The sequence below is a fragment of the Agelaius phoeniceus genome, chromosome 1 (assembly GCF_051311805.1).
Source record: "Agelaius phoeniceus isolate bAgePho1 chromosome 1, bAgePho1.hap1, whole genome shotgun sequence".
Lineage (NCBI taxonomy): Eukaryota > Metazoa > Chordata > Aves > Passeriformes > Icteridae > Agelaius > Agelaius phoeniceus.
The window spans coordinates 79,976,259-80,003,904 of record NC_135265.1 but is presented as its reverse complement, the minus strand read 5'-3'; the positions used below and the strand labels follow the sequence as shown (position 1 = coordinate 80,003,904).

General features: G+C 42.2%; 1 protein-coding gene across 6 annotated transcripts; it reads left to right on the top strand.

Moving 5' to 3' along the window:
- Positions 1–1,069: 1,069 nt before the first annotated feature.
- Positions 1,070–25,935, top strand: OTULINL (OTU deubiquitinase with linear linkage specificity like). 6 transcript variants are annotated; one of them, XM_077182100.1, is made up of 10 exons: positions 4,652–4,854; positions 12,742–12,790; positions 14,770–14,968; positions 16,525–16,684; positions 16,793–16,824; positions 16,929–17,020; positions 19,143–19,292; positions 20,075–20,203; positions 22,351–22,623; positions 23,735–25,935. In XM_077182100.1, exons 4-10 carry the CDS (start codon positions 16,578–16,580, stop codon positions 23,912–23,914), a joined length of 963 nt encoding a protein of 320 aa, XP_077038215.1. In that variant the 5' UTR covers positions 4,652–4,854; positions 12,742–12,790; positions 14,770–14,968; positions 16,525–16,577; the 3' UTR covers positions 23,915–25,935. The 6 variants fall into 6 exon arrangements, with proteins under 6 accessions (XP_054498650.2, XP_054498911.2, XP_077038209.1 ...); XM_054642936.2 differs by lacking the exons at positions 4,652–4,854; positions 14,770–14,968 and adding an exon at positions 1,092–1,215; XM_077182094.1 differs by lacking the exon at positions 14,770–14,968 and having other exon boundaries at positions 4,651–4,854.
- The last annotated feature ends 1,711 nt before the right edge of the window (positions 25,936–27,646 follow it).

Sequence of the window (27,646 nt, the reverse complement as noted above, 5' to 3'; positions counted from 1 at the left end):
TGGATTGGAGCAGGGAGAGCAGATTGCACCTTCAGCTCCTGAGGGGCCAACAAACAAAAATAATAATGTAATATAGAAAACAGTTATATCCCCAACTCCACTTTTCTTTTTTTTTTTTTTTTTTTTAATAAACACTCCTGATCCGAGGTGATTATGGAAAAATAGCATTTTAGAACAAAATTGACAAAAATACTGCAATAAAAGGGGTAGAAAGGGAAGCTGACATTCTAGTGAAAGGGCAAATGTGAGTCGGTAATTGTACTTTTTTTTTAAATGCATGTGAAATGTGAAGCAACTGTTAACAGAGTAGAAATCTCTGGGAGACAATGGCAAGTGGCTTCCCCCTCTGAAACAAGAACTTGTGGGTATTTTCAGACTGGGAGACTAGATTTAATGAGCTTGTAAGCTGTGGTATTATGATATATCTTCCAAGAGCATAATTAAGAATGAATTAATAGACTGTAAGAAAACATTTTTCTCATTTAACTTAAAACAATAAGTTAGGAGGGAAAAGGAAAGACTGTTTCGAAGGACCCTTTGCTTACTCCAGTTAAAAAGCCCATACCTATGAAGTCATTTAACCATATCTGTGTAAACTTTGCTTTTACATAGCATGGTCCATAACCATAGGAAGGGATGTTTGTGTGGACCACCTGTTTCCTCTTCATGGTCCCACTGTTTCTACAGGAGGCACATTGATTGCATGATAAGTAATGTTGAGCTTAGCAATGAAACGTGACATTGGAGCTGAAAAGAAGAAGCTGTGACTCTCTGTGGACTACCACCGAGATAGTGCCATGTATGGGTGCTACACCACAGTCTGAAAAGCACCCTGCAATCTCCATCTCTCCAACAGCTTGGGAGATGCAGGGGGAGATAGCAATGTGACCTTTATAAATAGCTGAGTTATGCTCAATTTTTTCTTGTGGCTTGGATATGGAGAAGCATAGACAGCCTGTGTGACTCTGAAGACTTTAACGGAAATGAAACAGGAAGCCAGATCCTTTCACAGCTTGTTGGTCTGTGAAGACAAGCTGAGTCTGTAGAGACTCCTTTTCTAACCCCAGAAAAAAGCAACCAAGGGAGAGAAATCCAACCGGGGGTGATACTCTGGAGAGGAGATGCAGAGGCAACATGACAGACGGGCTAGCAAGAACAGAAACCACTTCACTGAACACAAAAACCGAAGCAGAATTAGCTCAGAGAGAAGAGTTGGTAAGTTCATTCTGCTGTGCTATAAATTTTGGCATGTCAACAAACTGGTGATCAGCTAGAGAAAATCCTGTGTTGCTGATTGCAGCTGCATGGGTACTACTTTTACCTATGTGTCGGACTACCTGACCTTGATAGTAGTAATAAGTTATGATAAACAAGGAAATGGTTCTTGACTGTTAAAAAAGGGCTTGAAAAACCAAAGGAGGAAGCTGTCACCAGTTCTGCACCTCAGCTTCCTACTTTTACTGGGTTGGATGCTGTTGCCTTTGTCTCAGCACTTGTTTGGAATTGCTTACATTTTTTTGTGCCATGATTAAAAAAGGTGCTGCTCACCTGCAGATGAGCACAGCAGTTGCTTTGGCTACTGATTTGTGGGTTTAAACAGACCCAGTCAAAATGTCTTCACACTTGCTTAGCAATGGCTTTCAGTATAAGCTTTTGCAGTAATTGCTGTGCACTTCTCACATGGGTACACGCAGAGGGAGGTTGGAAATGCCATGAGGCTGCAGCTTGGAAATGCCATGACCTGCAGAAGAACCTGGAAGTTCATATTGTGGGAAAGTTCATAATACTCTCCTAAAGGAAGAAAATGCCATAAATATCCCTAAGCAGTACAACTTTTCCATCAGCACATAGCCCTGTTTGAGTATCAGAAGCATATGCAAAATGCCATGACCAGGAAGTCTGGAGGAAGATAATCCAGTTTAGGCTGCCTCCAGTCTGAGCTCCCGGGAACTGTCCCCTTGTCCCTGCAGAGCTGCTGCCTACTCAGAGGCAAAGCAGAGAATGCATTATTTCTGCTGAAACCTACTGAATGCATGGGCTGTGTAAGGCCTTCTCTGTCTCCCTACATTGTTCTGTGCAAGCAGGTCCAGAGAAGGACCTTGAAGTTGATATGAGCACTGGAGCACCTCCAGGAAGACAGACTGAGAAAGTTGGGGTGTTCAGCCTGGAGGAGACTGTGTGCAGACCTCTTAGCAACCTCCCTGTGTCTGAAGGGAGCTTGCAGGGAAGCTGGAGAGGGACTCTATGTCAGGAGCTACAGTGATAGGACAAGGAGTAATGGGTTCAAACTGAAAGCAGGGAAATTTAGGTTAGACATTAGGAAAAAATTCTTTAATGTGAGGGTGGTGAGATGCTGGAACAGGTTGCCGAGGAAGGCTGTGGATGCCCCATCCCTGGCAGGGGGAGTGGGACTAGATGATTTTTCAAGGCCCCTTCCAGCCCTAAACATTCTATGATTCTCTGAAATATTTTAGAGAAGTTGACATTTTCTGAAGCTTCCTGAACCTTTGTAGCAGCATGTTTCCAATTCTGCAGAGTCTGTGAAAGAAACTGCCTTCCAGTTAGCTGCTATTTCCATTTCTGCTGTTGATCCCAGCTCAGATCTGGATCTTGCTTGTCCTCTCCAGGATTATCCTAACCCACATTAATCTAACAGGAACAGTGCACACAGACCAGCCCAACAGTGCAGGAGGGTTGTGTGTTACCTGGCTCAGTCTTACAGTGGTGTATGTATCCAACACCAAGGAGGGAGGCAGGTAAAAGCTGTCCCATCTCACTCATAAGGAGGAGAGACAACATTTTCCTGCCAAAGCCTGCAAAGATCCTAGAAACGTCTTCTTGACTCAGGGAAGAGGTCCAGAAAGAGCTTAAGGAGAAAGAAAAGGCACTATGGAGAGTGTTAGTTTAAAAAAGTCTCTCAAGAGGTTTCAGGTAAGTGATCTCTGATTGACTGACTGACTGACTGATTGATTGATTGATTGATTGATTGTCCCAGGGCTTACTCCCATGCATAGAGGCCCAAGGCCATGCTCCAGACTGCAAATGCATGGAGGAGAGAGCAGAGAGCTGTGAAGTGGGAAGGACTCACTGATACAGGGCTTGATCTGTAGACATTGTACCATACATTTCATCTCCTCTGATGAGTCAGCAGCCAGATAAACATTCACTTTCAAGCCTGCCTGCACAGATAAATCGCCAATTAAATCCTAAGATCTTAACACAGGTTAAGAGAAGGTAGAAAGATGCAAACCTGAATTTAGCTGCAATGCTAAACCATCTTCTGCCACCAACACTGGCCTGGCCAAGCAAGAAAAGAGGTGGAAAGGGAAGCTGAAGGATGCAGTAACTGCAGACAAGATGTGGAAATAAAACAAATACATTCCAGCCACCTTCAAGCCTTTGCAGGTGGATGCCATGTGAGCTGTACCCTGGCAGCATGTCTCTCAGCTGCAGCTCCTGAGACACAGCTACACTAAACACAATCTGCAGGTACAGACAGAAAGCACCAGGTAACTGGTACTGTGGAGAGGCACAGAGGTGGAACTTAGGAAATTTTTTTCAAATGGATTTTTTGATGGAGCAGCACAGTGCTACTTACACAACAGACAGCTTTAGGCCTCTTAAGTCAACTGTTTACTTTTGCTATTTTTAGCTGGGTTTTAAGCCTAGTTTTTCTTTTACTTGGATAAATGTGGCTATGACATTCTGCAAGTGCAACTAAGTGAATGCTTGGCACACCAATATTTAGCAGGTTTTGCCTATTTTGTTCCTTGCCCAGATTAACTGAGATGGAGAGAGAAACAATCTGATATACATGCCAGGCAATATAAATCTCTTCAGTCTTTCATGAAAAGTCTTGATCTTCAACCATATCTTGTGGTATTTTAGGGGGAAAAAACCAAACAAAACCAAACAAAATCCAATAACAGAAGACTGTGTAAGTTTGTCGTGGCTCTGTAGGGGAGCAAACTGTAACTCTGTAAAAGATTTAAGTCTTTGTTAGGACCATCACAATTCCTTTCTGTTTATCCTGCAAAGTCCTTAACGAGATGGAAGAATACTATTCTTTAATGTGTAACCAGAAAAGAAAGTATACCAGTCTATGCAAATTCTCCACATACCTCTGTGAGAAATGACACATAAAAGTCTATTATAAGGGAAGGTGCTTGGCAAAGGGGAATTTCTTTTTGGATGAATGCACACTGTCTTGTTAAAGAGTGAGTTGGTGAGGAAATCAACATTTAATGGCAGGGAAAAACCAAAAAACAACCAATAATTTCAAAGTTATTAAGTTGTGGTTATATTTAATGGCTATATTTCAAACAGATGATGATGGTGTTGGTCTCCATTCAGGGAGCTGGAATCCCTAGCACTGTTTCAGGCAACCCCATCCCTGGAAGAGTTCAGTGCCAGGCTGGATGGGGCTTTCAGCAACCGGGTCTAGTGGGAATCGTCCCTGCCCATGGCAGAGGGTTGGAACTAGATGATCTTTAGGGCCCCTTCCAGGCCAAACCATGGCATGATCCCATGCTGCTACAAAATGTAAAAGAGCATGGTGTGACACCCGAGCACAAACTGTATCTCACTGCCGGAGGAGCGGCAAGAGTTGCTGTGGAAATGGAGAACTCCGCTGGGAGGCGGGCCGAGAGACGGTGACAGGGGTTATCCCTCCTTCCCGGCTCCCGGGCACGGCCGGGTGGGATCGGGAGCGGGGCGTCCCCGCGGGATCCCCGCCCCGGGCGGTGCCGGCGCTGCCTTTGTTGCCGGCTGGGATCCCGGGAAGACGGGAGGTGCCGGCGCTGTCTTTGTAGCCGGCTGGGATCCCGGGGAGGCAGGACGAGAGCGGCCGAGCGGGTGAGGCGCGGCGGGCTGTGGGCGGGCTCGGAGGGCCCCCGGCGTCGCGGCGAGAGTTTGGCTTTATTTGCCGTTCCTTTATTTCTTCCCCCGCTTTATTTTCCACTTGACTCTTTGGGGGCCGTTTTCTAGGAGTGGCGGTAGCCGGAAAGCTGCTCCTAGGACCATCCCGGCAGGACCGCCCGGCTGTGCCCCCGCCCGTGTGGGGCCGGGGGCTGGGGGCGTGAGGGGAAATGCCGGCAGCGCCACGGGGCTGAGCTGCCCTGGGAACTGCTGTGTCCTGAGGGCGGAATTAGCGCCGGCATGCGTGGGGATCGGGGTTGTAAAACAGCAGCGTGAGCCGATTTCAGCTCGGGCGTTCGGCCGGGCTTTGGGTCTTTGCTTCGGGGGCGGTAAATTTTTTGTTTGTTTGTTTTTTTCTTTTCCTTACTATGTGCAGTGTGAATCTACGTGTTGCAGACTGGTTTGTATTCCCGTCAGAAAGGTGAAGGTCTAGGAAAAAGGGGTTCATAAATGCAGGTGTGTGTGATTCAGGAGGACCCAGGACGGGGTCGGCTGCAGGTGGTTCTCGGTGTCAGGAATCCTGAACATGATCCAGGTGTGCCCAGGTGGCCAAGAAAGCCAAGGGCATCCCGGTCTGTATCAGCAACAGTGCGGCCAGCAGGAGCAGGGCAGTGATTGTTCAACTGTGCTCAGCACTGCTGAGGGCACACCTCAAATCCAGTTCTGTGTCCTTCTCCACAGTAAAGACACTGAAGGGCTGGAGCATGTCCAGAGAAGGAAGGGCAGCTGTGGTTGTGAAGGGTCTGCAGCACAAGTCCCATGGGGAGCAGCAGGGGGAACTTGAGCCTGGAGAAAAGAAGGGTCAGGGTTGACATGTTTGCTCTCTACAACTACCTAAAGGAGGTTGTAGCCAGGTTAGGGGTCAGTCTATTCTCTCAAGTAACAAGTCATACCAGGAGAGATTTAGATTAGATATCAGGGAAATTTCTTTGCTGAAATGGCGTTCAGGCATGAGAATAGGCTGCCCAGGGAAGTGGTTGAGTCACCGTCCCTGGAGATATTTATTAGACATGTGGATGTGGCACTTGGGGACATGGTTAGTGGTGGGCTTGGTAGTGCGGGATTAACAATTAGACTTGATTTTTAAAAATTTTTTTCAACCTAAATGATCCTGTGATCTCTTATGTCACTGAGAAGTGGTTGTTCAGACTGAGGATACTATGCCCTACCAACTTGCTTTTCTGCTGTACATTCTGTGGTACGTTTCTGCTTTGATGGTTACTCATCCCGTTCTCATTTTGCACTGCCTTTCTTACTAAACCAGCTTGTTTTCTCTTTGGAGGAGCTGTACAAATTGCATGCAGCTCATACTTTCATTTTTGCAGTGGAGAAAGAGCTAGATTTCCGTGGTATTTAGTGGGTGAGTTGAAGCTAGCGCGGTGCTACCTGCTCCATTGCTAATTCGTGCAAGTACCGTTATTCCCACTTCCGTCCTCTGGCTCGCTCCAGTTTCAGCAAGTGGTGAAACAAAGAGGCAAAATATGTGAAACAGGAAGTAATGAAAGGCTAAGAAAGCTTTTGTAGTCACTGAAGCGTGCTTCTTTAAGAATTTCATTTCTTTGCTAGTGGACAGATAATTTGATTAGAAACTGAGGGGGGGTCTCCTGGTGATAGGAAGAAAAGATGCCATTTTCCTATCTCTATAAAACACTACCAGGTGAAGGGTGTTAGAATTGATTTTGGAGGGGAGAAACAGCATGAAAATGCTTGTCAGCACTAAATCTAAGTGCTTTTATGGATAAGTATCTGCATTTGGGAGTTTAAAAAACAATTTGTAGTTCTGAAATTTTTTGCCATTTCTGGATATAAGAGTTTTTTGACTTTAACTGTTTGGAATGTGTTAAAGTGAAAAAAACACCACCACCTGCCTAGGTGGTATTCATTTCCCATTCAGCATCAAGACTTTCTGTCCACCTGTTTCTCAGATACAGTTTCCAGTTGAATCTTCACATCTTATCTACCAAGGATCAGACAACAAACATGAAAGGGTTTTCCAGAAATGTATGCAGTTTTTCTTCAGCTTAATGTATGAAAATGTTTGATCTTGCATGACTACTAAGGCAAATGAGTTTGAGATTGCAGAAATACTTCTGCTGAACCTCCTGACCCCACACAGCTGAACTGTGGGAGCCACGGTGCCAGACTGTCCTAGGAGAGATGATTATGGTTATAATTTACTTGCTTTAAAAACACAGGGAATAACCAGTGCTCAGGAGTCATAAGGTAATATAATTACACTGCTTTCATTACACTTGCATAACTAAATTTGGGTGTGATTAGAATGGCATAAGGTTTACCTTAAGGAACTTCTTAATCTCCTCTTGTTTTAGGCTGTGAAATTATTTTTTTAAATTACCTTTGGGCTGCCTAAGTCAGACTGCCATCAAGTGCCATTAGAATATGACTTCTAAAAGAGTTGTAGTACTCTTAAAGTGAAACACTAATCTGAGTTGCTGTCTGACATCTGGCCCTGAGTCACTTCAGGATCTGTTTTCTGCTTTGATGGAATTTGGGGAGGCCCGGTGAGCACGGGGCATCCTTTCCTCACTCCCGGGCTGATGCAGCTGGCCTGGTGCCAACGTGTAGCAGCAAAAGGGAACTCTGCCCATGTGCTCCACTGCTGGCATTCCCAGCATAGCAGATGCCAGTTCCTCAGTGCATGGTTGCAGTGCTCTGGATCAGACAACAATGCTGTACCTTTCAGAAAGACAGAGAAACTGCTACTTGTTAGTGGAAAGGTCAGAGTTTCATGATAGAAAACAGGAGTTCCACTTCTTCAGCCACAGCAATGTAAAAGCAGTCACTGGCAGTTTTAAGAGGGGTGTTTGTTGCTAGGAATCTTGTACCAATTCTGAGGTGTTAGAGTTTGGTTTGTATATTACAAAATTTGGTTTGATGAAAAGTTTGATTTTTTCCCCATGAACAATGTGACTCATGATTGGACTATCTGTTGCTTGATAATATAAAAGCATAACAAAAAAACCATAAGAGTTGTGTCCCAGCATAAATGAGGACATAAAGGGAATAAGGGGACTACTGTCCACTTCTTGAGAGGGCTCCAGTGAAGGCAAACATTGTAAAATACTTCAAAACTTCTACAGCTTTCTTCATTAATTTTCTGAGAAATTTTGAAGTCAGCATCTTTTGCTTTCTTTTCAGCCTTACGCTGTGCTTGTACCTTCTTCCTGTTTTTTCACTGCTCTGCACACTATGCATTTTTGGCATCTTCCAGATCTGAGTGCTTGGGATTTCTCTGTAGCCTATGGGGACATGCTGGAAGCTCCTGACAGAGAGAGGAAGTGTGTGTCTCTGGCTCCAGTCCCCGTGTCACCAGTGAGGACAGATGTCACTATGTACCTGTGCAGAGGGATGTGTCAAGCAAGGCAGCTTGTACTGCCCACACTTATCTTTCAACAGACATTTTTCTGAGGAGAATGCTGTAGGCTGAGCAGTAGACATGTGATGTCTTACTTGAGCCCTCTTCTGTGATGGTGGAGGGTTTAAGGTGTGGCAAGATGTGGCTGTATATGCTCTGATCCTTTTGCTAGTTCTTCTTCAGCAGGACCCCATCTCAGGTGCCTTGTCCATACATAATACGTTGCTGAGGTTTTCCTCATATTTGAAGTGTTCAGCATTCATGTTTCCAGGGTAGTCACATTGGGTAAGTGATGCTATGACTGTGAGAAATGTGCACCTTAGCATCAAACTAGTGCCTTGATACGATGTGGTGTCCCTGAGGCTTTGAGCATCATCAAGTCTGCCCTTGTATCTGTGCAGCAAAGCAGCATCAAGGCAAGGTGCTTGGCACTGCCTGAAGGTCAGATGCCACCAGGAGACCACAGAATGGTTTGGGCTGGAATGGACCTTGCAGTCCATCTGGTTCCATCCCCCTGCCATGCACAGGGACACCTTTCACTAGACCAGGTTGCTCAGAACTCCATCCAACCTGGCCTTAAACGCTTTAAGGTGTGGGACATCCACAGCTTCTTTGGGCAGCCTGTCCCAGTGCCTCACCAGCCTCAGAGTGAAGAATCTACCTAATATCTAAGCTAAGCACACCCTCTTTCAATCTAAAGCCGTTGCCCCTTGCTGTGTTACTAAACTGCTTTGTAAAAAGTCCATCTCCATCTTTCCTGTAGGTCTCTTTACGTACTGGAAGGTGCTATAAGGTCTTCTAGGAGCCTTCCAGGCTGAACAACCTCAGCTCTTTTAGTCTGTTCTCATAAGAGAGGTGCTTCACCCCCCTGATCATCTTCACAGCCTCCTCCATGGACCTCGCACCATTAGGTTCACATCCTTCCAATTCCAGGGGTCCCAGAGCTGGATGCAGTACTCCAGGTGTGGTCTCAACACAGTAGAGGACAGAATCACCTCCCTTGAATGGTCAGCAAGGTTTTAATTGCCAAGTTTGTGCAAAATCAGTCTTTTGCAAACCTAAATACTTGTTTCAGGTCTATCTGTACGACAAAAGAGAAGCCCTACCTGCTTTTCCCAGTTTTGGTTTGAGCACAGCACCACACCAGGGGCTTGTCTGTGAGCAGCTTGGAGATATGTTTATTGTCCTTCAATTGAGGTTTCATTTTGGGTCATTTCCTGCACATGAATTTCAGCTGTGACCTTCTTGCCAGAGGCCAAGGCCTTAAAAATAGAGGTTTTCATATAAATGAAGAACTTTAAAAATTATACTGGTGGGCTCCATGACAGAAACTATCCAGGACCCTGTATTTCATTTTCTTACTTTACAAGTGAAAGTAAGTCATGCCTCTGCCAAGGGCCAGCCCCTCAAAAAGAGCTCAATATCCAAGGTCACACTTAACTGTATTTTACAGGAGTGCATGATTAGTATTTTATTTAGTCCTTGCCACGTAACTGTCTGGCTTTTAGGCAGTTTGAGCAAGTGCAGAGGTGTCAGGGAGCTGTGGTCTATTGATCCCTGTGACTGGTGTCTGCGTGCTTCACTTGAAAGTTCTCTTGCATCCAAATGTCTGTAAAAATACCAACTGTGCATTAGCAGTGACAGTAATGACAGTGATATCATTATGCATGATAATACTAATAATAATGTGCTTTTACAAGTAGAAAGCTCTTGCACAGAATATTCTGAGTTCTTGCATCACATTTTTATGAAACGTTTCTGTTAGCTATGACTTTGGTATTACACTGAGCAATAACTTAAATTTCAGTGACTATCTTGATGCAGTCAATTTTACCTTTCAGTATGCTTTTTTTTGTGTAATATTTTGGGCCAGAAGTGCCTGGTAATGCACTCTCCCAAAAAGGCAGAGAACTCCTGTGTGCTCAGCTAATTAAAATACGCCAGTTTGGCAGTGCCTCTTGAGATGATGAAGAGAGAGCAGGCTTTAAACACTCCAGCTACTTCCATACAAGTACCATGAGCTCTGCAGAATAAAGCTGAAGTTTTGGCTTTTGTCAGACTGGATACTGAGAGGCAGAGGGGAAGAGATGCAAGACCAATTTCTGCCATTTGCATTCAGAGTGATGGCTTTGATATTTTGCTTTCTTTGGCCTTGCTTTGTGCTTCTAATTGATCTTGAAAAGAGGGAAGACACAAGTAAAACACTGCTGGAATAACCTCTGCACATACCTGCTGAGGAAGCGCAGGCTTTGTGATCTGGTGCACCAGGAGATAGGAATAATTTGTGATTATTAATCATAAATTATATGTAATTACTAATCCACGTGAAAAACGCACAGCTCTGCACCGTCTGCACGCAGAATTGGGTACACTCAGGAGAGGGCCATGCTCTGAAGACAGACACAAAATCTGTGTGGGTGCAGCAGTCAGACCCAGTACAGAGATGGGAATGCTGAGCAACATGGATGTAGTTTGGTGAGATGGGGCTGGCTTTCTCCTTGGACAGTAAACAAGCTCAGAAGAGTTGATTTTTTTGTTTGTCATGGGTTACTTGATCCTGCTGTTTTCCTGGATATCAGCTGGGATAACTTTTTATCAACAGATAAATTAAAATTCCTTGGACTGCCCTGCGTTGTGTGCTTACAAAGCATCCAGGCAGAGCCAGGGGCACTTCCTGCACTGGAAAACCCCAGGAGTGGGGCAGCTGCCACTGGACCTCTGCCTGGAGAGACCAGGAGGAATGCTGGCTGTGGTATCCCCAGCCACCTAAGGATTGTGCATCCTTGGAGGGTGGGGTGGTTGGTGCAAGTCTTGTGCTGTCTAGCAAACAAGATTTAAAAATCAGGAGGAGAAAAATGACTGTTATTGATAAGAAAGACTTCTTTTTTCCCCCTAACAAGGTTTCAGTTTTCTAGGCATATCAACATTAAAAAAATATGTATTTATACTTAGGATGCTCAGGAGGAAAGTATTTCCTTTATTCTGATATTCCTTCATTCTATTTCCTTTATAGTTTGGATTCAGCATGGCAAAAAAAAAAAAAAAAAAAAAAGAAAAGAAAAGTATTTTGAGAATTGTGAAACAACCATGAGTGGCATTAGGGGTGACTCAACATGCAACTCTGCAGCAGGCAGAATAGGAATTCTTAGAGTGGGCTTCTTTCAAATAATAGATTTAGTGCATTTACGTAAGTTCTGTTTGAAGTGTACAGGCATTAAATAGCAATTCTGAATGGGAACAGATTTTTTCCCACATTAAGAAAAAACCAGCAGATATTTCATAGGCTCCTTCTTTAAAAGGAGTTTTTTTTTTTTAATTTTTTTTAAATAGGAATAAGAGTTTTAGAGAGATACATGTTTTTTTAATGGCATGAAATGCTTTTCATGTGTTTCTCATCCAGTATTCTGGACTGCAAATTCTCAGAAGGCTTCTGTCATGCTTTTTCTTACTTAAATGGAAGTGGGGCTAAGCATTATTCATCTTGGATGAAGCACCCTGTGCCTTAAAAAGGAAGCTGAATTGTACAGGAAATGAAGAACTGAACTTTCCTTTTGTTCTCATAGGCATTTGTAGAGAGAAAATGGTATGTGCAGGCTAAGGCATGCATTAATATCTTGATTATATAGCTGAAATTGGTTTTGTAATTCTAGTTGGGTATATTTTAGGTGATCACCCAGTAGGTAAGAACACATTATGGCTGTTGCTGCACAGTAGCAATAAGTTGTGTCGCAACTGGATAGATACATTAACACCAGCAGTTCCTGTTGATGATCAGGGAGTCTGAAGAAGGCTGCCAGCTCTATATTCTCTATATTTTTCTGAAAAAAAAAAAAAAGACTGAGGGAGCTAAGAGGGCTCTTGGGAAAGCCCTATGCAGAAGATTTGTGTAAATAAAACCTTTCTTGCAACTGATGGGCCTCAGTGTTACCAAAACTATTCTCTTTTCTAGATAATTGTGTGATTCTACTTGTGGTTTGGGGCTGGCATTCTCATTAGTTTTTTGGTTTTTTTGATTAGAAGGTATCTGATCAGCAGACATGGTTGAACTTGTGATAAGTCATTGACGATTACAATCTTTGTCTGTAAATTATTTTCTTTTCCTTATTATATCAAGGAGAGATCCTCATCTTTCATGTTTGTTAGAGCACGTGAATGTTGCTTAACAAGATGACGTTGCTTTATTCTATAAAGGAAGGGGTTTGTAATGGAATAGTTACTGAATTAAGCAGTGCTTCTCACATATCTTGGTATGTTTGATCTGTTTTCAGTATTTTTTTTTTTTTGTGTGGTGCTGATAATAAACTGGGAAATCAAAGAATTTGTAATCCCTTGGCACCACTTAAAAAGGCATATTTCTCTCTTCTAAACTCTAATGTGATGTAATCTTTTGTAGGTTTTGAATTTGTATAATTAATAACTTTTCTGTGTCTCCCTCTTGGTTCATTCAGTTGAGGTCTATGTACACATGTGTCTCATGCTTGAGCCTGCTCTATGAGGGTAAGTTTCTTTGTTTTCCCTTAAAAGAGGGACTTAGCCTTTTCTGTAACATACTTTGGTGCTGATGGTGTAAAATCTGAAAATCAGCAATGTGCAGCAACGTGAGAGAACTGCATGCACACCTTGAACACAGGCAGACTTGGGCCTCCCTGCCAAGCCTTACATGTCTCAGTTGAGGGTCTCCCTTCCTAGCTCTGCACCCAACAGAGGAGGGAGAAGGAGTGGCTCAGGTGGGGCAGCAGAAGGGCTGGCACAGAGGCATCCCACATTCTGCCTCCCTCTTTGAATGAGGGTATACCTGCTTTTTGGGAACTGGGAACATAATTTTGTGTGATGGGAGTATGAAACCTGGCCACTTCATGGTGACAAGTGCTATGTCCTGCTTTCAGTACCAAAAAGAAATCATTCTGTCAGGTTTTAATTTGGGAAGATGCTCTGCCATCTTTTTGATGGCCTTGTTAATGGTATGGAGAAAAACAGTAAAGGGCAATTGCACCGTCAGCCATGCTGGGATATTCAGTAATGCATACAGTGCTGCCTGCTAGTTCCCAAGCTGATCTCTGACATTTTGCATTTCATCAATTATGCATAATTAAGGAGGCCACCTCCAAAGGAGTTGTGAGTGAGTCACAACTATAGAGATTCTTCCTGAGTTTCTTGAGAATGAAACAGATGCTTCTTACTTATCTTTTTTTCTTTGGCCTTTTTTGTTGTTTTTTTCCTTCTGCATGTCTCTACTGCTGACTTTGCAGGGGGTAAAAACTTAAGGCTTGGCACTAGCAGGAAGCTGATGTGGCATGAAAAGAAAACATGGTGAACTACTTGCTCTGTAAGATAAACACTGCTATCAGCTCCTGATCAACTCCAGCACTCTTCAGCCTCTGTTCTTCCAAATTTCTGCATGGCAGAAGAGTCAGGCCTCCCTGTCATGCTGACACTCGCAGTCAGTCTTCAAGAAGATGGAAGCCCAGCAGCTGGTCACAGCACCAACTGCTCCTGTCACTGCCTCCTGAGGAGCAGGATGAATTGTTCCCATATCCCAGGGAATGGATTTCATTTAAAAATCTGTGGGTTTATTTTACTCCCCCCACTAATGTGTTATTAATTTAATTGCTCGTTGGTTTCTGAAGACTTCTGAAAGGTGCAGGGAGGGGGGTGGCAAGATCTATTTTAAGCTGCTGCCTTCTTTAATTTATGCTTATGATGTATTTTTACCCACAGCACTTTGTGATCCAACTGCTACTTCTAAATGTCATTTGCTTGAATAAAAAATGTAATTAATTTCTAAGTGTGACATAAGCACTGAAAGTATTAACTAAATCACAGAGTGCTGTTTAAACAGCAGCTTTCCCATGACAGGAGGGAAAGTTCATGAAGTCCAAGGTATGCTGCAATACAAGTGTAGCAAAAATACTCAAAATCACTTGTTTGCAGGTTTTTCCATTGTCCATTAGGCTTTCTTCTAGGGAAATACCCATGTTGAATAAAAACGGGCAAGCGTTATTTGGTTATCTCGTGTTCTCTGACACTGATTTGTGTTTCTGATGGAAACCAGTAACCCTGTGCTTCCCAGCACTCCTTGAAGATCAGTTGCTCCATAGGCATTGAAAGAGAGATTGCTGAACTCCAGTAGCCTGAGGTTTTTTCAGGATTATTACCATCAAAAACTTTTTCAAAAGATTGCTTGATTCAGTTTAAAAACTGATGTGGAGCTGTCATCTTTCTGCCTGTTAAAAGGGATAAGGGAAGAAATTTTGCATTCACATGTATTTCTTTGTTCTCCATAATGCAAAGTATGTAATTTTAACAGATGGAACAGCTCTTGATTTTTTTATAGAGCCAGTTTGTTCAAAATCAAATGTGGGAGTGGACCGTACAGTCCTTTTACGTAATGGAATTAAAGTCTGCTTCAACTTTCCTTTGATACTGTATATTTAAACTGGTGTTAATTTCAATCATCATTGGTTTGCATACAACAGTGTAAATCCAGAATACCCTGGGCTGATACTGATCCATGGGCTGAACAACTGTGAGCCATCAAGTTCCATTCTAGTGGGCAGAAGATTCAGTTATTCAAAGTCCACTGAGTTTTTTTTCCAATGCTGATGCCTTTATCTTAAAAGAGGAGAGAGAAAAAATTGCAGTTGCTTGATTCTGCTGGGATTGTCATTTCTCTAGGTAGAAGTTTGTGTGCTTATTGAGAATGTGCCTACCAGTGTCCCTCAGGAGGAAGTGGGAGTGTGTTTATATGTGCGTGTGAGCTGTAAGTGGGTGTGTCTGGTTTTTCTATGAAGTTTTCCATTTCCAAACCTTACAGGTGATGTTTTGTTGTCTGTTACTTGGCATCAGTAATAAACTGGGGTTTTCTGGAGCTTCAGAACTAGCACCCCAACCCCACCTCTGATTACTTAAAATTTATGGACACCTTTTCATTTACAGCTCTTAACCTGCCTTTAGTTCACAGGTGAGAGACAACGTCTGTGTCTCACCACCAGATGACTGGCATACAAAATCTTGTAATAAAACTTCTTCAAACAACAGAATATTGGGAAAGGCCAAGTATCAGCGCTGCTCTGTGTATATATGCAACAGTGCTTGTAAAAATGAGTGCATCACTGTTTATCTTGTTGCTAAGGTTAGAATTGATACGTAACTCTTTGACTGGATTGTTGTCCACAGTGCATGGGCTTAATTTACTTGGAAAACTTAAGCCCATCTTAAATTTCCTGTTAAAGCCAGGAGGGGCAGAAGTTCAGCTGACATAAAACTATGTGGAATGAGTAATCCCCTCTGTAGACTCCCTGGAGAAGGATCTTTTCAGCCTTCTCTGTGGATGCCTCTATAAAAAGTGGAATTCTTTTAAGGTTTTGTACTAAATCAATAAATAAGTTAATAACAGAGCAGCTGTTCATCATGAGCTCTGGGAATTTCCTATATTCAAATTTCTTCCAGGGGACAAATTTCTTACTTAGGGAGCAGCTGCTGCCGTTGTCAACTGTTTGGTCTCCAGGCCCTCTTTCACTTGTAGGTCTTCTTATCAACAGTAGACAACCATAACCTTCCCTAACCTTGTCTGTAATGCCAGGGGAGCAACAGAATCTTGTCCTTGTTTATGTCTGTGAAGTAAGCATGAAGCCTCTCTGTGATGATCTCCTGAGCTTTCTACCAAATCCCTGGGGAGGATCTTTCTCTGGAGTTTTAAATTGACTTTAAACTTACCCAAATTGAGGCAGGAACATTCCTTTAATTCCCCAAGCAGTCATATGATGCTTAGTCAGCTAATATTGCCTTATATGGCCCATTTGTTGACTACAAGTAAGTCCTACAAACCTTTAAAGTCATGTATTTAAAGCCAAGACTGAGAGACAAAATAATGACAGTACAGGTCTCTAGATCAGCACATCCTGAATTAAAAAAAACAAAACAGTTTTGGGGTTTTTTTGTTATTGAGTAGTGTGTTTGATACCAGTCTTCCTGTGATTCCATTGTAACTATATATGTAGCCTTCACTGTGTGCAGGATACTGTGGAAATGTGAACTATGTGCCCCCAAGCCCTTAGAAACTTGAAAAACTTAAGTATTAAGTAAAATATATAAATCTTTTGCATGTCATGTTTTGTGTTTCATTTGAAGTGATGTCATGTTTGGATGATCTTTCTTTTTGCAAGAAAACAAACAGAAACAAGTACTTCAAAATAGTGATTTTTCCCTCTCTCTTTTCATCCCTATTTTAGGAAGGCATGAGGTGTGGTCCTGGAAAACAGCCAGCAAGGAATCCCTGTGTCTCATGTGGCAAAAAGTGAAAGTGCAGCTAATGTTAAGCATGTCCTTCCTCACTGCTCTTTTTTGGTATTGTAGAAGGCTCTACAGCTTTTTAGCACAGCTGCTGAAACGGTAGGTTTTTATTATGCAGACTTTAATCTTCCACACTGTTGCTTATTTCAGTAAATACTGACCTTCAACACCTCCTCGTTGACGCCTGTTCCATCATTTGTGTTTCAGGTGGAGCAACTACCTTCAGAGGCAACTCATAAGTAAGCTTTTTGTTGTCACTCCACATTCATTAATGACCCTCACAACTTCCCTTTAGATGCAGAACAGCAGAACATAACTAATCTGTGAATCAATCTCAATTTAGGGAATCTCAGTGTGCTGCCAGAAGTTGATCTACTTGGTTATAGTGCAAGAGAATGGAAAGGAGAAACAAAGCAGGCCAAACAGATGAGGGAGGTAAGAGTTAAATTTTAATCTCTGCATGAGGACAGCGGAGAGCCAGCACCTGGGAGAGGAGTAGCACTCTCAGCACAAACAGCTGCAGCAGCCATGAATGCCTGCTGCACTGGCTAGTCAAATGAAAAGCAAAAGGGACAGCACAAACATAGGTCTAAATAAGGAATGCAGCAGTGCAGGTCAAAATATAGATCAGGTTTTAGTCTTGTATTTATTCTAAATTCCCTCTTCTAGCACCAGCAACCTTAACAGGAAAAATCATCCCCAGTGCTAAAGCCCAAATAATGTGATCTTAGGCGCTGTTACTTGGCCAGCCTTTGATTTAAGGTAAAAACTCTTACTCCAGGGAGGAAGGAAGCACCACATCCATTTCTCTTCCAAGCTCTGATGGTCCATGCTTGGCAGCCTTCCCCTCTCCAGCATCATCATCAGCTGCAGCTGGTGGCAGGCAGGGCAGGAGCTGGCATCTAACCTGTGCCAGCTTGGGTGCTGCCCAGCAGGCAGGGGGCTGGGGTGCTGGATGGTGGCTATCCCATGCCTTTGGGTACAGTCCCTCTGCTCCAGCTCTGCACTCCAGCCCAGGTGCTTCTGTGCCAGTGTCTTCTCTTCCCCTGCTCAGGGCGCTGCTGGCAAGACAGGCAGTTCAACTGCACTGGTGTATTTACCAATAATAGTCATGTATTGGCTTTTGGTCATGGTATCGGAATCTCAGAGCAAATGCATACCAAGAAGGACTCAAAGGGTGAAAAGAAACTGGTAAGGATAAACAGTAGCATAAAGGCATTGTAGAAAAAAAAAGGCAGTTTTCAAAAAGCTGGAATTGCATTCAAGTGATGAACAGAGAAAAGATACAGTTTTGCCACAGTAAATGCAGGAACACAGCAGTGCCAGGAGTTCACAGAACAACACACAAGGGCAAATCTATTTGGAGGAGAAAGTAACAAAAGATAGCAAAACTTCTAATAAATTTGCAAGCCCATACTGGGCAAAAGGCCTTTTCGAAAATCTATCAGCCTTCTGGATGACCAGACCTGAAAAGGAGACTCCTGTGTATGGAGCAGTCAGTGGTTGCATCATATAGAAGTTGCCATGGTAAGGAGCACATTTTAGGATGAGGTCTTGTGAGATCCAGCATATCATGCTTGCTTGTTCCCAAAAGGAACAATCCCATGTTTGTCTTGTCTCTCCCTCTTTCTCTCCTTGTCCTAGCTAAGCAGTTCTTCTCCCTCTTTTGAGCTGGCTCCTGTCCTCTTTTGGATGTGGTACACCTAGATGGTGAGCTGATAAGGGAGGTCATCTAGAAAGAGGCTTCTCTGAGGCCCTCAAGCTTGCTGAAGCAGCTGGAAACTCCCTCAGCAGAAAGAGTTTAATAGGCTTACTATCTCAGTAAGGGTAAGGGGACAGAGTGCAGCTGAGAAGTGGTGGTGGGATGGAGTGAGGGAGTAACCAAGATAAACCAAGGATGAGGAATTGAGACCGTCCTGCTGCCCCCTTCAGGAGGCAAACTGGAAGTGATGGAGCAGCCTGTGGGACTTGTACAGTCCTCTCCCTCCAATTCTCTGCAAGTCTATTGCTCAGAATTGTCTCAGCAAGGGCTCAGATGGCAGCCAGTGGTAATGCAGAGTGTGTAGCTGGACCAAGGGCCGTCCACTTCAGCACAGAGCTGCCAGATCTGCCTCAGGTCAGTGTTGCACAATTGATTCAGGTCAATGTAAGGAGATGGTTTTTGCCAAAAGGAGTTTTCTCCATATACTCGTTCCTGTCCTGTTGCTGCTACATCTCACATGTCAGTGCAAATTGTTAAAGTGGTTGAGGTTAAATCTGTGCTGATCTGCTCTAATTTGGTTGACTGTGTGAGTGTTTACAGTAGCAACAGCGCAGAGATTTGAACGAGTTGCTGTGTTTGGAAGGAATGCAGAATCGCTCCTAATGGGCAGCGCCATTCTAAGGTGTTTACAAAAACATGGTGTTTAACATTTCTGCGTATATAAATCTTAAAAATATACTCTCTTGTTCCCCTAGCTCCCTCTTATGAGTGGTTTGGAATTGGACTTCAAATAACATGGGTTTTTTTCCAAGGTTTAATATTTTTTATTGCTAATTTTTCTTGGTCTGTTTCTAGGCATATGAAGAATTGTTTAGGAGCTGTCATATCAAATACCTGAGACAAGTCAGGAGGGACAACTACAGTGTAATAAGAGCGGTGCTTTTTCAGATATTCAGCCAAGGCATTCCTTTTCCTTCGTGGATGAAGGAAAGAGATATATTGAAGGTAAAATTCATTTCCTTAATTACACATTTTAGCTATCCATGCACAGCAGAAGGAAGCTGTGTTCAATGTGAAAAGTGGTATGCTGGCTGTCAAAGTGGAGAATCATTATCAGAATTCAAACAGAAGTTTTTCAAACCCATTGAACTACATTTAATTGCAAAATCTCCCTGATCTAAATATACCAATGTGAACATGAGTCTAAATGATGTTAAAAAAAAAAAAGTAAAAGTGGATGGATGAATGTTACTGCTACCCTGCTACATGTCACTCCCTTAACACAAGTTATTTGCATCCTCCCCATCCACATCCATGCAAAGTTCAGTGGCTCACTTGGGAGCTGCTGTGTTGCTGGAGTAGCAGGTAGGTATCCTGCCCTGAGCTCCAGGAGCTTTATCAGGAGATAGTAACAGGGAGGTGGGATCTATAGCTTTTGCCTGTAGAGATGTGTGTGCAGATTGGAAGATGTCTGTATTCCTAAATACCTCACTGAATTTGGAGGTATCCAGCTTTTCCAGAGTGTGGGTTATATATTTTGCTCAAAGCATATTTCTATCTTTTTTTTTTTTTTGGCTGGCCCTGTTTTAAAAGTTTCTTAAGGACTTGGCAGTTAAGTGGATCTTCCTTTGTAGCATTTGAATTGTAAAGTCCATTTATTTTGTTGTTTGAATTGAACAAACAGCTGATAGAACCACATCGTAAATTGTATGTAGACAAGTTTATATAACCTTATACTCTGCTTCTTGTTATGGTTATGAGTAGCTTGCCTTTTGTTTTTTTCCCAGCTCCCTGAAAAGCTTTTGTATTCTCAAGGTTGTAACTGGATTCAGCAGTACAGTTTTGGGCCAGAAAGATACACAGGTCCCAATGCCTTTGGGAAGCTGCGCAAATGTATGGAGGCCTTAAAGACAAACGTGAGTATCTAGGAAATGGTTGGGAGGGATAAAAGCCTTGAGAAATGGGTCCAGACAGAATTAAGGAACTTCTCCTGGTTACATATTTGTGGAGTAGCCAGCCTCCCTCCCAGGTTCACACTGCTGAGTTGCTGGGAAGGCCATCACCTCTCCTGCAGGGGAATCCAGGTTTTGGTGATTCACTAGGCCAGGTATTCAGGAGTTCCCTGCAAGTTAGGGAGGCCACCATCCCAGCTTCGTTTTTTGCCATCAAGTGGTCCTGAAGTATCTCATCATTTTGATTAAAAGTAAACATGGTGTATGAGATGCTTCTAGATTCCCTCTCCAGCTGGAAAGGAGCAAACAAACAGTGCATTTTCTCCTAAAACGATTGTATTCTCTTTGCTTCTATCCCCATTAAATGTTTTAATTATCCATTTTCACTATAATTTCTCTCTGTAAGCTTGCACTTGATTGCAAAGACCTGTCAGCCTCACTGCCCCCTCTGCTTAGCATTGCCAGATTGCCATCATCCCCAACCCAGGACTATAATTTTTATTTAATGTAAGAATTATAATATAGTGTTCTTATTTAATATAATTAATATTTAAAATGTGGGGAGATTTAGTAGCCCCAAAGCCTTCTGAAAGAGAGATAGGGTTGGCCTGTCAAGACCTTGCACATTTCTTGAGTTCCTCTGGGTTTTCTGAGCATCTGCAGTGATAGTAGTTGTTAATTTAAAGAAAAAAAAAAAACAAAACAAAACCCCAAACAGACTAATTTAAGCTCTAGAAACAAAGCATGAGAAAGAAAAAGAGGGGATTAAGATAGATGATTTGGTCCCTTGCCTGCACCCTTGCTGTGCCAAGTGACAGCTGCATCTTCTTGAGATGGGCCTGGTAGTTGTTATGTGCAGTTACCATTTTGTTCTGGTTGCTCTTTGCATTTCCCAGTGTTGGGTTATTTGGCTTTCATTTTTAGCTTGTTATAGTTCTTTTAGCTGATGTTAGTGCATGAAGCATTTAATCTGCATTTTTAAGAAAAAAGTTTCAAGTTAAAAGAATGAATAAATCCCTTACAATTAACAAATTGTTTCAAAGCAACTCTGTGATGACTTATGCTATTACTGGCCATGAGGTATAGCTCCCAGCTTCGTTTTTTTTTTTTTTTTTAGTAAAGATGGTGTTTGGCCAGTGAGATGGATTTTTGCCTATTTTTACTAACATGGTTAACGTGGTTCTTTGCTGCCTTTCCCACCTCCATCATCATAGAATCATTTAGTTTGGAAAAGACCTTTAAGATCATTAAGTCCAACCATTAACCCAGCACTGAACCGTGTCTACAAGTGCTACATTTGTACTTTTGAATATCTCCAGGGACAGTGACTCAACCACTTCCATGGACTGCCTGTTCCAATGCTTGACAACACTTTTGATGAAGAATTTTCTCCTAATGTCCAATCAAAATCTCCCCTGGCAAAACTTCAGGCCTTTTCCTCTTGTTCTATTACATGTTAGCTGGGAGAAAAGACCAACCCCTCACCTGGCTACACCTTCCTTTTAGGTAGTTGTAGAGTGTGATAAGATTTCCCCTTCAGCCTTGTTTTCTCCAGGCTAAACACCCCCAGCTCCCTCAGCTGCTCCTCATCAGACTTGTGCTCCAGACCCTTCACCAGCTCCACTGCCCTTCTCTGGACATACTCCAGCACCTCAATGTCCTTCTCATAGAGAGGGACAAAAAGTGAGCACAGGATTTGAGGTGTGCCCTCACCCCCCTCCCCTGAGTGTGGGGGGACAATCACTGCCCTGCTCCTGCTGGCCACACGATTGCTGGTACAGACAAGGATGCCCTTGGCCTTCTTGGGCACCTGGCACCCCCACTTTACCACTCTTTTCCTCTGAGCCACTTTCCAGCCACTCTGCCCCCAGCCTGTAGCACAGCCTGGGGTTGTTGTCACCCAGGCAGGGCCCAGCACTTGGCCTTGTTGTACCTCAAACCATTGGCCTTGATCAGACTGGGGGCTGCTGCCTGCAAATGCTGTTGTGCCTGGGCTCTGTCAATTAATAGCTGCTTTACTTAGACCAGCTTTTGTTCCTGTTTTGCAATCTTTTGTGTTAAATAGAATTCCTAATAATTTTGCTAATATTCTTCTTCTGTGTGCTTTCCAGTGGGCTGAAATAAGTGCTACAAGAGATCATGAAGAAAGAGGAAGCATGTGTAATACACTATTTTCTGATGAAAGCAAGGAATACAAACTTTATGAGGCCATAAAATTCATCATGCTCTATGAAGTTGTCGAAGCCTATGAGCAGATAAAGAGCAGGGACAAACCCGTGCACAACCTTTTTAGCCTTCTCTTTGCTCGTGACTCTTCGTCTGACCCTCTGAGTTTCATGATGAATCATCTGAACTCCATAGGTGACTCTATTTGCTTAGACCAGGTGAGGATATAGATGAAAAATCACAAAACTTACTCCATCTTTGTAGTGATTAGGTGATTATATTCTACATCATCCCTGATAGCTGGCCCATTTTTTTTCTTTGATATGTGGGGAAGTGGACTGAGGATAACCATTTATCTTCCAGGAAAAAAAAAACAAACCTGCAGTAAGAGTGCACCAAAAATAAATGCTACTGGTTATCAATAGGACATAGTTTAGAACAATAATAACTTTGATATGTAAAATAGTTTTAGATGATGCTGTTTTGACCAGTTGTTTTGCTTTTCCTATCTGTTCCACTATGCCAAATCCTGTAGCATCACTCTTTTCTTCCCACCCTTTGGTTCTCATGAGATCTAATGTCTATTGAGAGTAGGTAATAAGACCTCTACTAATCACCTCTATATGTTAATGTTTTTGTTTCCTGTTTTATAATTAATGAGAAGTTCAGTGCTGACATATAAACTCCGCACTGCCACTCTGCAAATGGTTTCACTTTCCGATGGCTGAAATTATTTTTTACAATCAGTTTCAGTTATCAAGTCAATTGTTATGTGATGCAGTCAGATTTAGGAGCAGTTTGATTATAACTGGACAAAGTTCTGCTCTTTCTGGCTATGCCCAAGGATATGAACTTTTCCCAAACCTTTTTTTTTCCCTGATTAGGCAATCCATTGCAAGAAGTATCAATGAAGATGCCAGTTCTCCAGTTTCAGATATGTGAAGTACCAAGAAACTTTTTGCTTTCACTGTAATGTTTTCCATATGTAGCAAGTGATCACAAGGTGGCAGGCTTCCCATTTTTTCAGGGTGTATCAGTGTTGATAACAGCTATTCCCTTCTTGCTCTCCAGTCAGCTGTGTGAGCTGGCTTGGGAACAGGTTTTATATGGTGTCAGGCAGAGGACGAATGTTTCTACATGCAAAAGAGAAGTGGAAGGGCTGTTGGGAATGCCCTCAAGCTTTTAATGTTTTGACTCCACTAGGAAAAGGGCCCTTTTTATTCCTTGTCTACTGTTTTGAAGCTAAATATCTTGCCTTAACTTGCATTATCTTCAGCTTAGTTTTTGAAGCCTAGAAATAAATGTCTTACAGATTTCTTTCATTTTTAGGTTGACCTGTTTCTTCTTGGATACTTACTTGAAGTAAAGATACGAGTTTACAGACTGCATAGGTTTAATACAGAGGAATTTCAAGTAAAGTATCCAGATGAATACCGAAGGGAATGGAATGAGATTTCTCTTCTGACTGAGGATGACCACTACTATCACATCCCCCTTTTCCGAACGTGAAGGACCAGTGAAGTTGTTTTTTTTCTTTGTATAGTATAGTGAATGACCAGTTCCAGTGAATTAGGTTTCTAATCAGCAGCAGTAAAATCTTAAGAATGCTCATTAATGATTACAAAATGGTTTATGGGTTTATTGTGTAAACATTTTGCTTTCCCATTGCAGCTCAGTTCACCATCAGTCAGCCATAAGAACCGTAAAAAATATTGCTATATTGTCTGGGGCAAAAAAATGTGATGTTTGAGGGCTGTCAGACAAAAAAAATTGGACTGCCTGACAACAAAGGCAAAGGTTATGCTGGCCTAAGGGTTTACTCTGACATCCATGGATGGGTTAAACTCAAGTGCCTAAAGCAATGACTGCCTTTCCCTACTCCTGACTGTCTCTAGCTGGGTAGGATGACTCACAGAGGAGGGAAATCCCACAGTTTATATTCCATGCTATTTAACTTGCATTGGATGGGAGGAGATAAACTGGGGTCTCTGCATGGCTGCTTGAAATCCACTTGGCTTCCCTTGTTGCTGGAGCACCTCTCTCCAGGGATGGGCACAGCAAGCAGCAGCAGGTTGCTCTTAAGTTCAGACATGGGAAACGGAGCTGTCTGCACCCAGTGGCGCTCCCTGAAGGGGAAGAACTGTTACCCAGTGGCGCTCCCTGAAGGGGGAAGAATCAGCACCTAGGAATACTGTGCCAGATGAATGGAAGATGTTCTGTGTAAGTGAGGAAAGTACATTGCTTTCTCCAAGGTAAAAAGGGCAGCGTTAATAGGTAACACCCTACAGAGCCACAGCCAGTGGCTGTGTATGGCTTTGGTCAACTTGTAAATCCTTTAGGGGCTGATTTCAACATTACCTGCCACGATTTCCTTTGCAATTCATCTGAGAAAGCTGTGCATGGAATACAAGTCAAAACACTGCGTTTTCAGAAAATATTATTTTTTTAATGCATTATATGAATTCAGCAGTGTTGCATATATGTTTTATCCTCTGATTATGTATTAATCTCCTTGCCTAAGATTGATATATTTAATTTAGACCTCTGTGTTTGAAGAAGTCTGTCCAGGATGAGTAAATGAGATTTACCCTCCTACATGGAACATTTTGCTCCGTTCTGTTTTCTAAAAGAATCAATGTGTTTTGATTATTTCAAAATAAGGGTCTTTAACTTGAAGAAGTATTAGATCTCACAAAATATTTGTGAAAAGCTTACAATGCCACAGGCTAATGGTTATATTGAAGAGGGTGGGATTTATTAAGAAACAAAGCCTCTCCTTTCCTTATCCTAGAGATATAGAGGGACAGGAAGATTTGTTTTATTAAACCTGCAGGATAAAATGCAAGCCCATAGCAGAAATGGGAAAAGGGCCTGCAGGAGGCAAAGCAGCTGCATGAAGTATCTTCATGGTAAGGCTTGGAGTCAGTGGAGTGTGCTCAGTTCCTTTGTATAAAGAAAAGCTATTTTATCCCTTATGCTCCTTTTATTTGTGTGTATGTGTATATATTTATATTTATAAATACAAACACCTGAGTTCTCTATTGTAGCTGTTTTGTTTTCTGAAAGTTTGAGTTCAGTTTTGTTAAATGATTTGTAGATTTTAATTAAGAAGGCTTTATAGCTGTAATAACTTCATCTCATCAAAACCTGCATAGCAAGTACTTTTATTTATTAAAAGAAAGTTTTCTCACTGAATGAAATAATTTTCTTATTTTAGATTTGGTTCTGCTCTGCATGGGGAAAAGTTATAATACTTAAGTGTAGAGTATTATTATCTATTTTGCATCAACAGTAACATTGACAGTTATCAATAAACTTGTCTATATTTTATTCTTGTTTTGGAACAAACAGACATACCATAAATAAGTATGTATTTTTGTAGTGGGCTTTTTAATGATTTGCATATTATTTGTGTTTAGGAGTACAAAAGTGTTCCAGCTGAAAGTGCTAACTTGTGAAAATGTACATTTTTGTGATCTTGAGCATATTAATAGCAGGGAATTAATAAAAATCTAAAACAGACAGTGGAATTTACCTCTCCAGTTTGGATGTTTGCATCTGAACCAGGTCACCTGAGCCGGGGCTCTCTGCCTTGTCAGTGGAAGTTAGGGGCACATGGACAGCCAGAGGGGTGGGTCTCTAGAAGGGACTGGTTCTCTTCACTGACTGTAGTGGGAGCTGGCAGTGATCAGCATCAATCTCTCTGCTCTAGATATTTGAAGTTAGGTGAGATTAATGTTGTCCCAAGAATCCGGAAAGGACATACAGAAGCAGATCTGCTGGCTTATCAGGTGTCAGAGGTGCCAGCCAAATCATGCCAGGAACAGAAATGGGAGGTGAAAATAGAGGAGCTTCAGGTGAGGATAATCACAAATCTTAGAGATAAATGCAGAGAGGCTCATAAGAAACACTGAGACAGGTTTGGGGCTGCACTGAGTTTTAACCATATATATATATATATATATATATATATATATATATGTATATGTACATGCACACACATATATATTTGCATGGGGATGTGTGTTTATAAGAAAAATCCATAAGAAAAAAATCATCCTCAGTACAGTGCATCTGAAACAAACTGGTACCTATGTAAGTGACAGGTGCTGCAGGATATTTTCCAGTCAGTGGCAGAGACAAATTTTCTGTTCAAATCCAGAAGCAGACAGTCATTACGAATATTTTTAAGAACAGTGTTGTAGACAGCTAAAGTCAGGAGTCATTTCTTATTTACTATTTTTAGTTTAGCAAGAAGAAGAAACCATACTGAAGCCTCAGTGTTGCATTTGGATTTTCCCCCAAATTTGAAAATGTGTGTTTAGAGTTTAACAGAGCAGCTGAAGAGAAGTGTATCTTTTATTGTATTGGGATAAAAAAGTCTTGCAGTTTGAATGTCATCTTTTTAAAAAACTTCATCTCAAAAAATGTATGAACCACATCCAATATTTCATTTTAACTCCAAAAGATACACTGTCAGTCCTCATTCTTCAGCTCTAACACTGAAATTGCTTCTTGTCTAGTTTGTGGCCACTAAGTTGAAGCTAATTAAAAATTGCTCAGTGTGGTTTTTTTGCTGCCAACTTCACCTGCTTAGGCTCAGGTGTTGAACTCAATGTCTAGGAAATAGTTTTCAATATAGTTTTAAACTTGTGTAAAGCACAGATTTAAGGCATATGTATTTTTTCAAAATAGTTCAATTGACCAGAAGAAAAATTTGTCCAGTCAAAGCATAGAAAAGACATAGCTTTCCTTTTTTTCTCCCCTGGGATTTGGACATCACTGTTTCTTTACATTTCATCAGTACAATACAATACAATAGTCCCACCTCTGCCCCTTTTATGTTAGTGCTATTACAGCAAAAAGGTTTTTTGGGGGCTTCATTTTTATGAAAAGCTCCTGATTTTGAAGAAAACGTCAAGCTGGAATTTTGGTGCCACAGAAGACCTGGTCTCTCCCTCTTCTTTTGTGAGGGTTTCAGGGTGCTTGAAGGCATCCCTGGCAGGAGAGGAACATTCATTTTGGGCCTGGTTTTGTCAGAGGGCAGGATATAACTCTGTGGCGGTCCCTTGAAATTATTTTGTAGAGGAGCCCGGCATGGTCACTGGGCTGCTGCTGCCTCACTGAGTGACGTTTGTATTCACAGCATCCTTTGTGGTGTAAGTGCATCCCTGATTTTGGCCAGGGATGGAGCAGGGAGCCTTGCAGAGGCTTTTTGAAAGATTTGTCAGAAAATATCCA